This window comes from Phaseolus vulgaris, chromosome 3 (genome assembly GCF_000499845.2).
Source record: "Phaseolus vulgaris cultivar G19833 chromosome 3, P. vulgaris v2.0, whole genome shotgun sequence".
NCBI classification, from domain to species: Eukaryota; Viridiplantae; Streptophyta; class Magnoliopsida; order Fabales; family Fabaceae; genus Phaseolus; species Phaseolus vulgaris.
The window spans coordinates 1,250,272-1,265,211 of NC_023757.2; the positions used below are offsets into that span (position 1 = coordinate 1,250,272).

The 14,940-nt window shown below is 26.7% G+C and overlaps 1 protein-coding gene across 1 annotated transcript; it reads left to right on the forward strand.

Moving 5' to 3' along the window:
- Positions 1-79: 79 nt before the first annotated feature.
- On the forward strand, positions 80-3,674 carry LOC137806113 (uncharacterized). Its single transcript, XM_068606070.1, has 4 exons — positions 80-394; positions 1,205-1,633; positions 2,252-2,494; positions 3,463-3,674. The coding sequence occupies exons 1-3, from the start codon at positions 284-286 to the stop codon at positions 2,444-2,446; spliced, it is 735 nt and encodes a 244-aa protein (XP_068462171.1). The 5' UTR covers positions 80-283; the 3' UTR covers positions 2,447-2,494; positions 3,463-3,674.
- Positions 3,675-14,940: the final 11,266 nt, after the last annotated feature.

Below are 14,940 nucleotides of genomic sequence, written 5' to 3' on the forward strand. Positions count from 1 at the left end.
TTAATAAAGTATAAATTAATAAAAAAATCAACATTGTTTAACAGGTTTTTAATCATTTTCACACATTTCTTAAAAATTATTCTTACTAAATACCAGCATCAATATTATCTCTAGTTTTAAGTTTACACTAGAACAGACCTAGTAGTGTACCTGGTATGGTTTCTCCACTCTTCTGCTATTTTCGTAGTTGACACCTCCGCAAAACCCACTTGTTGAATTGCAATCCTCTTTCAAAAGGGTATTCGGATTTGGTTTCAAGTTTTCATCTTTCAACTACGCAACCATGTCTCTCCCCTATCCCTCTCACCTTCTATCTGCTACTGCTTCTTCTCGTTTCCAACCCTTGATCCTCAACAACACCGTCTCAATCGAACCTCCCTTTCTGGGTTTCAAGGTACTCTTTTCAACATTTTCCCTTACAATATATCCTTGTTTCTCTTAGTAGGCAATTTTTCTTATTCTGTTGTTATCTCAAACCAAAATGATAGTCAAGGATATTTTAAAATAATATAATAATAATTTGGGCAAGGTGACGAATCAAATGTGAAATGCAATTAAATTATTAGAGTTTCAAGGTCAGGAAATTTTTGATTTTACAACTTGTAGATAGTGCCATTACTCAATCTGTAAATTGCCAGTTATCATTTGTTTTTGGAGTTTTTGAATTGGATGAGTGTCTGTTTGGGTAAATAGCTTCTACAATAAGTTGTTTATCGTAGAAGCATGTGTGAATAAGTTGTTTCTTTTTCTACAATTAAAAAAGAAATTATATTGAAATATGTCATATATATTGTAAGCCCTTTTTCACAAGTTATGTTAGAATCTTATTGGAATAAGTTGAAATATCATAAGCACTTCCAAATGTTTGCTCAAGTTGTTATACCATAAAATAATTCAATTAAGTTGTAAAAAAGCTATTCCAAATGGACCCTAAATAATACATCTACTCTCAGTGTAAAGGTCTTCTACACTATCATTCAATTACAGATCCCCATGTATGGTAAATTCATTGACTTTTATAATAACTATTTTAAAAGTGATTGAATGGATAACTTTTTATTGTTTGATAGTGTAAAAACTTCTATTTCGATAATGCTTGCCTGTTAAACTCTTTTGAATCTTTGACATTCAGTTAAAAAAGAGTTGTCTTAGGTCTGGTTACTGGCTTCATAAGTTAAAATTTCCCCTATCTGCTGTTGCACAGGGTACACCATGTTTTGTTGAGAAGCAAAATTGCTGCTTAAGTGTTAAACCATTTGGTGTATCTCAGAAGAGAGTGACCAAGATCTCCTGTTCTATGAATATGTCTGCACAACAATCAGATGATCATGGAAAAATGAAGCTTAACCAGTTAATAGACAAAGCACAAAAGCTTTGGGACAGTTCTCCTGAGCCAGTGAAGATTTTCCCATGGAACAAAGCCTTAGACAACTTAATTCAACTTATTCTTGATCTTATTTTGTTTGTTGTCAAATACCTAGCCGTGCCTGTATTTGCAGTTACCTCACTGAGTGAAATGTCCTACTGTGCACATGAAAGGAAGCTAGTTCTGGTTCCTCTTCCAGTTCTCTTTGGAGTTGCTGTTGCTGGGATTCTTAAAGTGACTGCCCTCGAGTTATCTCCACATCTAAAGGTATGGTCATTGGTTATTCGCCATTTTATAATCTAGATATCAGAGAGATTTGTTGGATGTAGTATTAAGCTGTTGTTTTTTCAATAATTACTTTCTCTCATTCAGAATGAAACAGTTGTGATGCCTGAGCTCTATAGGTTCTTAATTTCTTCCATTCACCCTGTAAAACATTTTCAACTGCCTCATTATCTCCATATTTTGAATTTCTAAAAACACAGCATGATCCTTTTGAATTAGTTGATCTCACTGCACTTGATGACTTTTCTTTGGGGATTTATGACAGTGTATGGACAATATGGTGACTACCTTAGATGTTTATTAATTTGCAAATTCCAACTTAGCAATCCAACTTGCACAAAGAATTCAGGATGAATACGATGATATATTCCAAAACTAGACATTTGCCTTGTTTTCCAGACGTTTGCCTTGTTTTCTAGGGGCCAATCTGTTAGGGACTTATTCTGGTATTTATATTTTGAGATCATTTTTACTGGTCATAATAGAGCAAGATATGAGAAAGTTAGTCTGGTGGTCCTTCCTCCCTATTTACTGTATAGCAGCCTATGTCTTGTTTGATTTCACCCTTTTACCATAGCTAATTACTGCTCTTGTTTTCAGGATGCAGAAGTTCCATGGCATTTAATTGCCATTGCAATTTTTTTCACACTTATCAAATTGCCAGGGCCGTATTACCCTTACTGGGGACGTATAATCATTCCTCATTTTGCAAATGGGGTTCTCTTGAGGACTCTATGGTTTGCAATATTGTGGTATAGAAGACCGAAAGCTGTGAAGATGCCGGGTTCTAGTTAGCTGTCCCCGAGTTGCAGTATTAGCTCGCCGAGTGACTCGTTTTTGTAGGTATTGAGAACTCATTCTACAACTACTGACTATCCTAAATCCAACACATATGTGAAATGTGATTCTTGGGAATTCGAATGAGGCTATAATGTGTTCCCTTGCTTTATGAGTAAATGCTATATTATGGGAACTTAACCATGTGGAAATGCTTGAGGCCAATTCAAATTTAGTTTTATAAAGCTCCAGCTCCATTCTAATAACTATTTTAAGTTTTTGCTCTTTTCTGCTTGGTTAAATCATTTTGTAAGTTCCTATAGTTTCACTGATTTTTGAACTGGTTCTTATAATTTAAAATTTTGTAATTGGCCCCATACCACCAAATATTTTCAAATAAGTCTTCACTTCACCAACAGTCATTAACTTTTGCTGAACTACAATGATCTATTTGAAAGCATTTAGATAAACATTGTTACCTATTCAATTTGTATTTGTCAAATATAGTTTTTTGAGCTTTCAAATATGTCCCTATAGTCCAGCAAAAATTAACAGCTTTTAGTGAGGACTAATTTGAAACAAAAATTGAAAATAGGGATTATTGAGTAAGTTAACCTTTTTTTTCCCTTTACAATTTTTAAATGTTAAGCTATCTTATGAGAGGTTGTATAATTTTATAAGCATTTTGGTATCACTTTGACATCAAAATAATACTCCAAAGGGTTCGCCAAAAAACAGAAGTAGTCCAAAAGCTTCTCTGCACCAGTAGTAGAACTGATTTCCTAGAACATGTTACTGTTAATAGATTTTTAGTAAATCAGACCCACCCAGTGAAATATTTTGTGTAATGATAGTCCTTGCAACAATTAACCAATATATTCAAGTTTGCTTATATTAGTCCTGCAATTTATATAAGTGTACTTTGATAGTTTAACATCTTGAACAAGCTGACTTCAGTTTTTAATTCAACAATTTTGTGTATTAAAATGTTCTTATTGGTGAATCAATCATTGACTTTTGTTTATCTCATACAGGAAACCAATTTTTTACTAGTGAAGACCTGAGTGGCTTAAGCAGTGCATTTAGATTTTTACTGAATTTAGATTTCACTTTGTTGAGAAATAATATAAGTGTTGTGGTTTGTCACTATTGTTTGTATTGGGAATAGCATATATGGTTGTGTTGGATACCCCATATGAATAGTTGTAGTTGATACATATCAAGAAGAAAAAAAGTTGATGATATATATCAAATCCATTAAATATAAATAAAAATTAATTTTAGAAGAAAATCATTAAATATAAATAAAAATTAATTTTAGAGAAAAAAAATAATTAGTCACTATATTAACCAAGTTATATTAAGCAAGTCAATAAACCTTTGGTATTACAGTTAACTTTGACAAAAAAAATTCGTACAGTGAAAATCAAATAGATTTTTCTATTATGACACTAGAAAATCGGTAAATGGTAATTAATTTTAAAGATAAAAAATAACTATTTATTATATTAATTAAATTAAATATTATTTTAGAAATTAAAAAGTATTGGTATTTAAAATAGTTTTTATTATTAATAAAATTTATAAATTATTTTTTAAATTAGTATTTAATTAGCTATTAATTTTAGAATTTAAATTAATTAGTAACTAAATTTTTTGATAACTAAGCAGATATTTATTTTGAATATTTGTAATTTTTAAAATAATATTTAATTAAGTCAATATAATAATTTTTTTATAATTATAATTAGTTTTTATATTATGATTTATTAGATTGTTGTTATGTTATGTGAGCACAATGCGTTTAATCTGTATAGATTGTGTGCACTATTTTTTTTAAATGTTAATACAACGTTCTTTTAAACACAATTTTTTACTGGTTGAAATTTATAAAAAAAATTGATTAAATTTGAAGGTTTCACATTTTCTGTAATGGTCTTTTCTTGATTTTGTAATTTTTAATAAATTTTAATCAATAAAAAAAAAACAGTCTTTAAAAGAATGTGTTTTACCACTTCTCATATTTTATTTGTAACTTTTTAACATTATGACTTTTGATCATTTATTAATTACAATTTTCAAAGTTTTAGTCACCAATAATTTATCCAATTTTCATGCGTCCTTCCTTTCTTAATCATTTATTATTGAATAACTTTTTCTTTTCTTTATCAAACATTTGAATTATACTTATGTTATGTAATACACACACTAAAAGATAAATATTATAACTGAATCTATTTTATCTTGAACTAGTGGAAAGAGAGGTTCTGTTTTTTATTTTATTATTTATATAGGGTTATGTATAATATTAAAAATTAAATAAAAGAGGTTATAGGTATATTATATATTTAATAAAATTTATTGAAATTAAATCCATAGATTAAATATACGAATGAGAAAAAATATTTTAATAATTTTAGTCTCACTAATGTTATATCTGAACAAATACAAACATTTGATTGCATCATCTTTGAGTAACCATCTCTTTCTTTACATAAGAGAGTCAATGGAAATGAATAAATAAATAAGCACTCTAGTTTCCATCTTCATCTTTATGCTTCCTCCTTTGGGCCATCAATACTCCTGGATTAATGACTTCTACACCTTCATATCGAAGAAGCATGAGAACAAAACAAGAACATGTAAATAAGCTTAATAAAACATTTATCTCTTTTCAGTTTTAAATCCTTAAAAATGATATTTGAAAACAAAAAAGAAGTAGTGAATGGTTAATGTTTATAAAACAATCATTTTTGTGCTTTTGATAAAAAAAAGAACATTTGAGTCTTTAATAAAGAAAACAGATTTAGGGGGGAAATAGTGAAAAAAAAATAAGCAGCAGACACCATGTAGATATCTGAAACGCCATGTGGATATCTGAAACGTCATGTGGATATCTAAAATGCAATATGCATATATGAAACGCAGAAAACGAAACGGGGTTAGGTTTACACTTATAGTGTCTTATGAAAAAGAAATTGAGAAACTTTCTCATTTAAGAGTGGAGGCAACACATTAAGTGAGGGGAATTGGAGAAGAGAGGGCGTCGGACGAAGAGTCACCCGTCTTAATTCAACCAAGGGACCAAACGTCATGCACTTGATGATGACGACAACTGTAAACCAAAACAAAAACTATATACAACATCCTATATACAAAAACACAATGCATGTAATGGAACGTGTGTTTCCAAGAGGAAAGAAGAGAAGGGAATGAGGCTTCAGATACATTAAAATTAATACTGTAACTGATATAATTAAGAGATAAATTGATAAATTGGAAGTTTTTGACAGAGAGGGAAGTGGAAAGTTTTTGATAAAGAAGGAAGTAAATTTTTTTTATAGGAAGGAAAGTGGAAAGTTGTTAAGAAAGCTACGTAAGTTAAGTTTGGTTTTCCAATTATAGAATAGAAAAACTAAGATTGAATACCAAAAAGAAGAAATGACATGAATGTCCAAGATAACAATAAAATGACAAAAAACCTCTTATTATATATTTTTCAAATAATAAAATAAAATATTTGTATAAGGATAAAGTGGAAAAATTAAATGTGTACACCAAAAGAGAAGTTACAAGGAGAATCCTCTTTATATATAGGTAAAGACAAGTAGTGAAATAAAAAAAGATATTTTTTTTATATTACCTAATAAAGTAAAATTTTAACAATTGAATATTCAAAAATAATTGTCATATATTTTCATACGAAAAGAAATAACAAATAAAAATATTAAAAAAATATCAAATGTATATTTTATAAACAATATAATTTTATAAAGTGTTTTTCTTGAAATGCCACACACAAAGGAAAAAAAGATGAAATTGAGATTATGATTAGAGAAAATATCTTGGAAATCATAGTCAAAATATTAAATGAATTGAACAACTAAGAGAGATAATAAAAATTTATGTAACAAAATAAAGATTTTTAAAATGAAATAAAACAACTGACAAAAAAAACAATGGAAATAATTTAACGATATTTTAATAATTTAAATTAGAGATGGGTATGGCGACAAATTGAATATGTTTTATGTGATGATATTATCTATATCCATACTTTTATTTAATTAATAATGCATGAATTCTTCATCAAAATTAGGATAAGTTGGGATAATACTCGTAAGAATGAATTTATTTCTCATGTGTCTACAAAAATGAAAAGAATGAGAGTTTTGTAAGCTTAATACAAGAAAATATATATATCACATAAGAGAGCATTAACCGTGTAAATTAAGTGTGAAATAAACCACAAGATCATATATACACTATAATTTTAAACAAGACAACTTGCTTCTTATCATAATTTAATATTTATTTTACTTTTGAAAGATAAAAGTATTTTTGTTGGATAAATTTGAATTTCATTGTCTCTCTTCGTGTTTTGTGACAATTATTTCTAACAATCAAAGAAGTTGATTAAAATTTAAAAAAAATAGAAAATACGTAATTAGAGGTGAATAAAAGCAGTTGTTGAAAGGAAAAGTTTGAAAAGCAGAGAAGAAGCAATAATTTCGGCTTCTTTGGACAAACCAATCAAACGCTCCTCTGAGGTCACATGCGTTTGCACACCAATATAAATAGCATCATCATCTCTTCACTCTTTCATCACAAAATAAAAACAAAACCTCACACAATATCTAACGTTTCTTTCTTCGTTCTCTTTTTCTCTAAATTTTTCATAGCCATGGCATCTCAATCATTCTCCATCAAATCCTTCCTCGTTTCTCTCCTCTCAACACTTTTCTTCGTTGCCCTTGTCGCTGCTAAACATTCATCTAAACATTCATCTTCAAATTCGGTGCCAGCACCAGCACCGGGACCTGATGCCGAAGAAACTGGATTTTCATATTGACATTTTTTTCTGAATCTTGGTCACAAATAGCAACATATCAAAGTTGCTTTAGGTGATAATTCTCACGTTGCATTAAGTTTTGTGGCATTTTTATTTGTATACACAATCAGTGTGTGTTTGTTTTTACTTGGAGAATTAGTACCATGGGTTATGAGTACATTCTCTATTATGCATTTATTATTATTTGACAATTTTGTACGTGACAATGTGTTTCATTAATTATTATTATTTTTGCTTTTAAATTTTTTTCTCATAAAAAATTATTAATATTATTTAAAAATATAATAAATATTAAATTAATAGTAAAATATATTAAAATAAAAAATAATAGTTATAATATATTTTCAAGATTCACTACAAGAAAATCATGAAATAGAAACCAATTTCTAGAGACCAAAATAATTAGTTACAATAGGAACTAAAATAGAGACCATTTTAGAAACTAACAAAAAAATTGGTTTCTAAATTAGTTTCTATTATTTTCTATTATTGTTAAATAGTTTCTAAATTGGTATCTAATTAGCAACTAAGGTTTTAGATACCAATTATTTAGTTTCTAAATTTAGTCTCTAAAACCTTGGTTGCTAATTAGATACCAATTTAGAAACTATTTAACAATAATAAAAAATAATAGAAACTAATTTAGAAACCAAATTTCTTTTTAGTTTCTAAAATAGTTTCTAATTTAGTTACTATTGCAACTAATTATTTTGGTCTCTAAAAATTGGTTTCTATTTCATGATTTTCTTGTAGTGATTATAAAAACATTCAAATTGAAAATAACATAAAATAGCTAAAATATGTAATAGGAAAATTATTTAAAAAAATACAAAAAAAATATCAAAGTTATTGAAGTATAATATCCAAATAGTAAAATAACTATTATAAATAATATAAAATTTAAAATAAGTTATATAATATAAAAGTATCTAAATATTATACGGCTAATGATAATAATAATATTATTATTTTTATTATATGTTACATAATTGTCAATGTTTTATTGCTAGGGACTGAAAATTAAAATATGCACAAAAAGTAAAAATTAATAAAGTTTTATGTTTTATGAGTGAAAGACAAAAAATAAAATAAAACATGTCTTATATGAAAAATAATAGGAAAAAACATATTATGCTTTTATTTTAATTTTTTTTAAATTATGGTTATAAAATTAAAAGATCGAAACCAAAAATGAAATATAAAATATTATTTAATCAAAAGAAAAAAAATTAAATAATTGGTTTTAATATTTCATTCGGATTCTAAATTAAATTGATTCGTGTCCTCTTAAAAGAAAGTGTGTGAAATAGAAAAATCTGATGAACAAAATTTAACAAATCCTTTTAAATCTATAAAACAATTATTCATCTTTACTTTCTAACTTGACTTACTTTATATAAATACTACAAAAATTATTATCCGCATTTTTTATTTTATTATTTATATATAGTTATGATTAATATTAAAAATTGAATAAAAGAGGTTATATGTATATTATGTATTTAATAAGATTTATTAAAACTAAATTCATCAATTAAATATACAAATGAGAAAGAATATTTTAATAATTTTAATGTCACTAAGGTTACATCGGAACAAATACTAATATATTATTTCATCTTCTTCAAGTAATCATTTGTTTCCTTTACATAAGAGACTCAATAAGAATGAATAAATAAATAAACACTCTTGTTTCCAACTTCATCTTTGTGCTTCCTCCTCTGGGTCTTCTTTACCTATGGATTAATGACTTCTACACCTTCATATCAAAGAAGCCTGGGAACAAAACATGAACAAGTAAATAAGCTTAATAAAACATTTATCTTTTTTTCAGTTTTAAATCCTTAAAAATGATCTTTGAAGACATAAATGAAGTAGTGAATGGTTAATGTTTATAAAACAATCATTTTAGTGCTTTTGATAAGAAAAAAAAAGTTAAATTTGAGTCTTTGATGAAGAAAAAAGATTTAGGGGGAAATACTAAAGAAATAAGCAACAGACACAATGTGGATATCTGAAACGCCATGTGGATATCTGAAATGCAATGTGGATATCTGAAACGCAAACAACGAAACGTGGTTAGATTTACACTTGTTGTGTCTTGTGAAAAAGAAATTGAGAAACTTTCTCATTTAAGAGTGGAGGAAACACATTGAGTTAGGGGAATTGGAGAAGAGAGAGCATTGGACGAAGAGTTACCCGTCTTAATTCAACCAAGGGACCAAACTTCACACACTTGATGATGATGACAATTGTAAACCAATACTAAAGCTATATACAAAATCCTATATACAAATACACAATGCATGTAAAGAAGACTAAAAAATTGGAACAAAACAAAAAAATGAAGATTAGGGTACATGTATACAAAAAATGAAAGAGAAAAGTAAAAAAGTGAGAATGGAAGATTTGTTTCCAAGAGAAAAGATGCGAGGGGAGGGAGTGAGGGTTCAGATACATTAATGTTATTATTGTAACTTATACAATCAAGAAAGAAATGGGAAATTTTTTGCAGAGAGGAAAGGTGAAAGTTTTTTTATACAGAGGAAAGGTGAAAGTTTTTTATACAGAGGGAAGTGGAATGGTTTTGATAAAGAGGGAAGTGAAAAGTTTTCTACAGGGAGGCAAGTGGGAAGTTGTTAACGTAAGTTACGTTTGGTTTTCCAATTATAGAATTAAAAAAAATAAGATTGAATACAAAAAAGAAAAAATGACAGGAATGACCAAGATAACAATAAATGACAAAAAACCTCTTATTATATATTGTTAAAATTGTAAAATAAAATATTTTTTTAAGGATAAAGTGGAAAAAATAAATGTGTACATCAAAAGAGCATTTACGAGGAGAATCCTCTCTATATATAGGTATAGACAAGTAGTAAAATAAAAAAAAGATAATTTTTTTGTATTACCTAATAAACTAAAATTTTAACGATTGAACATTCAAAAATAATTGTCATATATTTTCATATGAAAAAAAAAACAAATAAAATATTAAAAAGAAAACAAAAATAATCAAATGTATACTTTATAAACGATATAATTCTATAATGTGTTTTTCTAGAAATGTCACACGAAGGAAAAAAAGATGAAATTGAGATTATGATGAGAGAAAGTACCTTGAAAATCATAGTCAAAATATTAAATGAATTGAAGAATTAAGATAGATAATAAAAATTTATATAATAAAAGAAATATTTTTAAAATGAAATGAAACAATTGACAAAAAAAACAAAGGAAATAAGTTAACGATATTTTATTAATTTAAATTAGAGATGGATATGGAGACAAATTGAATATGTTTCATGTCATGATATTATCTATATCCATATACTTTTATTTAATTAATACAAGAATTCTTCATCAAAATCAGGATAAGTTGGGATAATACTCGTAAGAATGAATTTATTTCTCATGTGTCTACAAAAATGAAAAGAATGAGACATTTTAAGTTTTTTAGACTTAATACAATAATATATATATATATATATCACATCACATAAGAGAGCATTAACCGTGTAAATTAAGTGTGAAATAAACCTCAAGATCATATATACACTATAATTTTAAACAAGACAACTTGCTTCCTATCATAATTTTATATTTATTTTACTTTCGAAAGATAAAAGTATTTCGTTGGATAAATTATAATTTTATTGTCTCTCTTCATGTTTTGTGACACTCATTTCTAACAATCAAAGAAGTTAACTAAAATTTTGAAAAATATAAAATACGTAATTAGAGGTGAACAAAAGCAGTTGTTGAAAGAAAAAGTTTGAAAAGCAGAGAAGAAGCAATAATTTCGGCTTCTCTGGACAAACCAACCAAACGCTCCCAGAGGGCACATGCGTTTGCACACCAATATAAATAGCATCACCATCTCTTCACTCTTTCATCACAAAATAAAAACAAAACCTCACACAATATCTAACGTTTCTTTCTTTGTTCTTTTTTTCTCTAAATTTTTCATAGCCATGGCATCTCAATCATTCTCCATCAAATCCTTCCTCGTTTCTCTCCTCTCAACACTTTTCTTCGTTGCCCTGGTTGCTGCTAAACATTCATCTAAACATTCATCTTCAAATTCGGTGCCGGCACCGGCACCGGGACCTGATGCTGAAGAAACTGGATTTTCATATTGACATTTTTTTCTGAATCTCGGTCACAAATAGCAACATATCAAAGTTGCTTTAGATGATAATTCTCACATTGCATTAAGTTTTGTGGCATTTTTATTTGTATACACAATCAGTGTGTGTTTGTTTTCACTTGGAGAATTAGTACCATGAGTTATGAGTACATTCCCTGCTATGCATTTATTATTATTTGACAATTTTGTCCGAGACAATGTGTTTCATTAATTATTATTATTTTTGCTCTTAAATTTTTTTCTCATAATTTTTTTTTAATATTATTTAATATATTAAAAATAAAAATAATAGTTATAATATCTTTACAGGATTATAAAAACATTCAAATTTAAAATAACATAAAATAGCTAAAATATGTAATAGGAAAATTATTAAAAAATTACAAAAAAAAACGATCATATATCAAAGTTATTGAAGTATAATATCCAAATAGTAAAATAACTATTTTAAATAATATAAAAGTATCTAAATATAATAAGGCTAATGATAATAATAATATTATTATTTTTATTATATGTTACATAATTGTTAATGTTTTATTGCTGGGGTCTGAAAATTAAAATATGCACAAAAAGTAAAAATTAATAAAGTTTTATGTTTTATGAGTGAAAGACAAAAAATAAAATAAAACATGTCTTATATGGAAAATAATAGGAAAAAACATATTATGATTTTATTTTAAAAATTTTAAAAAAAAATTATGGTTATAAAATTAAAAGATCGAAACCAAAATTGAATTATAAAATATTATTTAATCAAAATAAAAATAAATTAAATAATCGGTTTTTATATTTGATTGGGATTCTAAATTAAACTGATTTGTGATTTGTGTTCTAGTGTGCGAAATAGAAGATGTGATTAACAAAATTCAATAAATCTTTTAAATCTACAAAACAGTTATTCATCTTTTACTTTCTAACTTTTACATATTTTAAATACTAACTTAGTTTATATAAATACTAGTGGACTGTTATTTTTTTCCCTTTTCCTATCCTACCCTTCTTGCTTGTGTTCCAAGACTCCTGCAGCAGCGAGCTTTAGAATTTTGGCAAAATAATTGGGTAAGGTTTTGTTGATTAGTTAGTTTTTCACTTTGCAAAAACTTATGATGCATTCTTAAGGTTTATGGTTTAGGGTTTAGCTTCGTTGCGCCTATGTATCCGTATTTTTTATTTTATTATTTATATATAGTCATGTTTAATATTAAAAATTAAATAAAAGAGATTATATGTATATTATGTATTTAATAAGATTTATTAAAACTAAATCTATCAATTAAATATACAAATGAGAAAGAATATTTTTATAATTTTAGTGTCACTAATGTTACATCTAAACAAATACAAATATATGATTGCATCATCTTCGACTAATCATCTATTTTCTTTACATAAGAGAGTCAATGGGAATGAATAAATAAATAAAAACTCTTGTTTCCATCTTCATCTTTGTGTTTCCTCCTCTGGGTCTTCTTTACTTTTGGATTAATGACTTCTACACCTTCGTATCGAGGAAGCCTGAAAACAAAACAAAAACATGTAAATAAGCTTAATAGAACATTTATGTATTTTTAGTTTTAAAGGCTTAAAAATGATTTTTGAAGACAGAAAAGAAGTAGTGAATGGTCAATGTTTATAAAACAATCATTTTAGTGCTTTAGATAAAAAAAAAAACATTTGAGTCTTTAATAAAGAAAAAAAAGATTTAGAGGGAAAATAGTGAAGAAATAAGCAAAAGACACGATGTAGATAATTGAAACGCCTCGTGGATATCTAAAACGCAGAAAACGAAATGTGGTTAGATTTACACTTGTAGGGTCTTATGAAAAAGAAATTGAGTAACTTAGTCATTTAAGAGTGAGAGAAACACAGGGAGTGAGGGGAATTTGAGAAGAGAGAGTGTTGGACGAAGAGTACCCGTTTTAATTCAACCAAGGGACCAAACTTCGTGCGCTTGATGACGACGACAACTGTAAATCAATATAAAAGTTATATATAAAATTTTATATACAAAAACACAATACATGTAAAGAAGATGAAACAATTAGAACAAAATAAAAAAAAATGAGAATGAGAGTAAATATTTAAAAAAAAAATAGAAAAGTAAAAAGGTGAGAATGGGAAGTGTGTTTCCAAGAGAAAAGATGCTGAGGGAAGAAACTAAAACTTCAGATATATAGGGAGGGAAGTGAGTTGTTAAAAAAATAAAACTAAATACCGAATAGAAGAAATGATAGGAAACAATAAAATGACAAAATACTTCTTATTATATATTTTTAAAATAATAAAATAAAATATTTGTATAGAATAAAGTGAACAAAATAAATGTATATACCAAAAGAGAAGAATCATCTTTAAAGATATATAAGTATATATATATATATATATATATATATATATATATATATATATATATATATAATTTTATTTTATTTTGAAGATTTTCTTTCTTACTATTATCTCAACGTGCATGGCTAACAATTAGTTTCGTACATACATTACCGTTTTTATAATAAATTTTAAAAATGACAATAGAGATTTAAAAGTTCATTTAACCTTTTAAATACTAAAAGTAATAATAAGATATTTAAATTATTTACTTTTAGCAATACAATGGCAGAAAAAGTGAAAAACATAGACAATATTTATAACCATTTACCACCATAAAAATGTTCTTTTTATATTAAAAAATAAAGTATAACTCGTTCATTTTTACTGTCTATTTTAAAATATATAAAAAAAACTACGAATTGAACATAAGGGGAAATATAATTCACAGAAGTTACTATTTCTGTCTTCTATCACAGAAGACATGAAATAACTAGCTATTCATTTGTATTAAACTCTTAATTCAGCTGATTATAAAGTTGTTTAAATTAACACAGTTACAATTAGCTGTTGTTATGAAATTCTAAACAACTATACTCAAATAAATCACACTAACTCTGATGTTCCAACAGTTTAAGACGGTTGCTTAATTCTAAGAAATTGATATCAGAGGAATATTAGAAACACACTCTTAACACACTTCTTGCAACACTACTTTTTGTTCATTCAAATTTACTGAAAACTAAAATCAGGAGAGATACGAGACAATTAAGAAAACACAAATCTATATATTTTATAATTATAAATTATATAAATTGATTATAAAGATTTTAACATAATTTGTTCTTTAATTTTATAATCATAATACAAAACTATACAATAAATTTGAGTTTTTATAAAATAATATATTTCTCCTTTTTAAAATCGTATTAGAACCGTGATAAAATTGTCTGAAATCTAACAAATATTTTTTGAATTAGACATTTCATTTGTCCTATGAGTATCAGTGTCCGATATATGTGTTCGAATCTAACACACCATTTAAGAGACATGTCCAAGTCTCCGAATCTCATAGCATGAAAGATTGTGAAGTCATTGTTGGTCTCAATGTTACGAGGATAATCAATGAGCCTTGACAAGAAGACTAACTGTTTTTAGACTGTTTCTTCCTGCACCTTCATA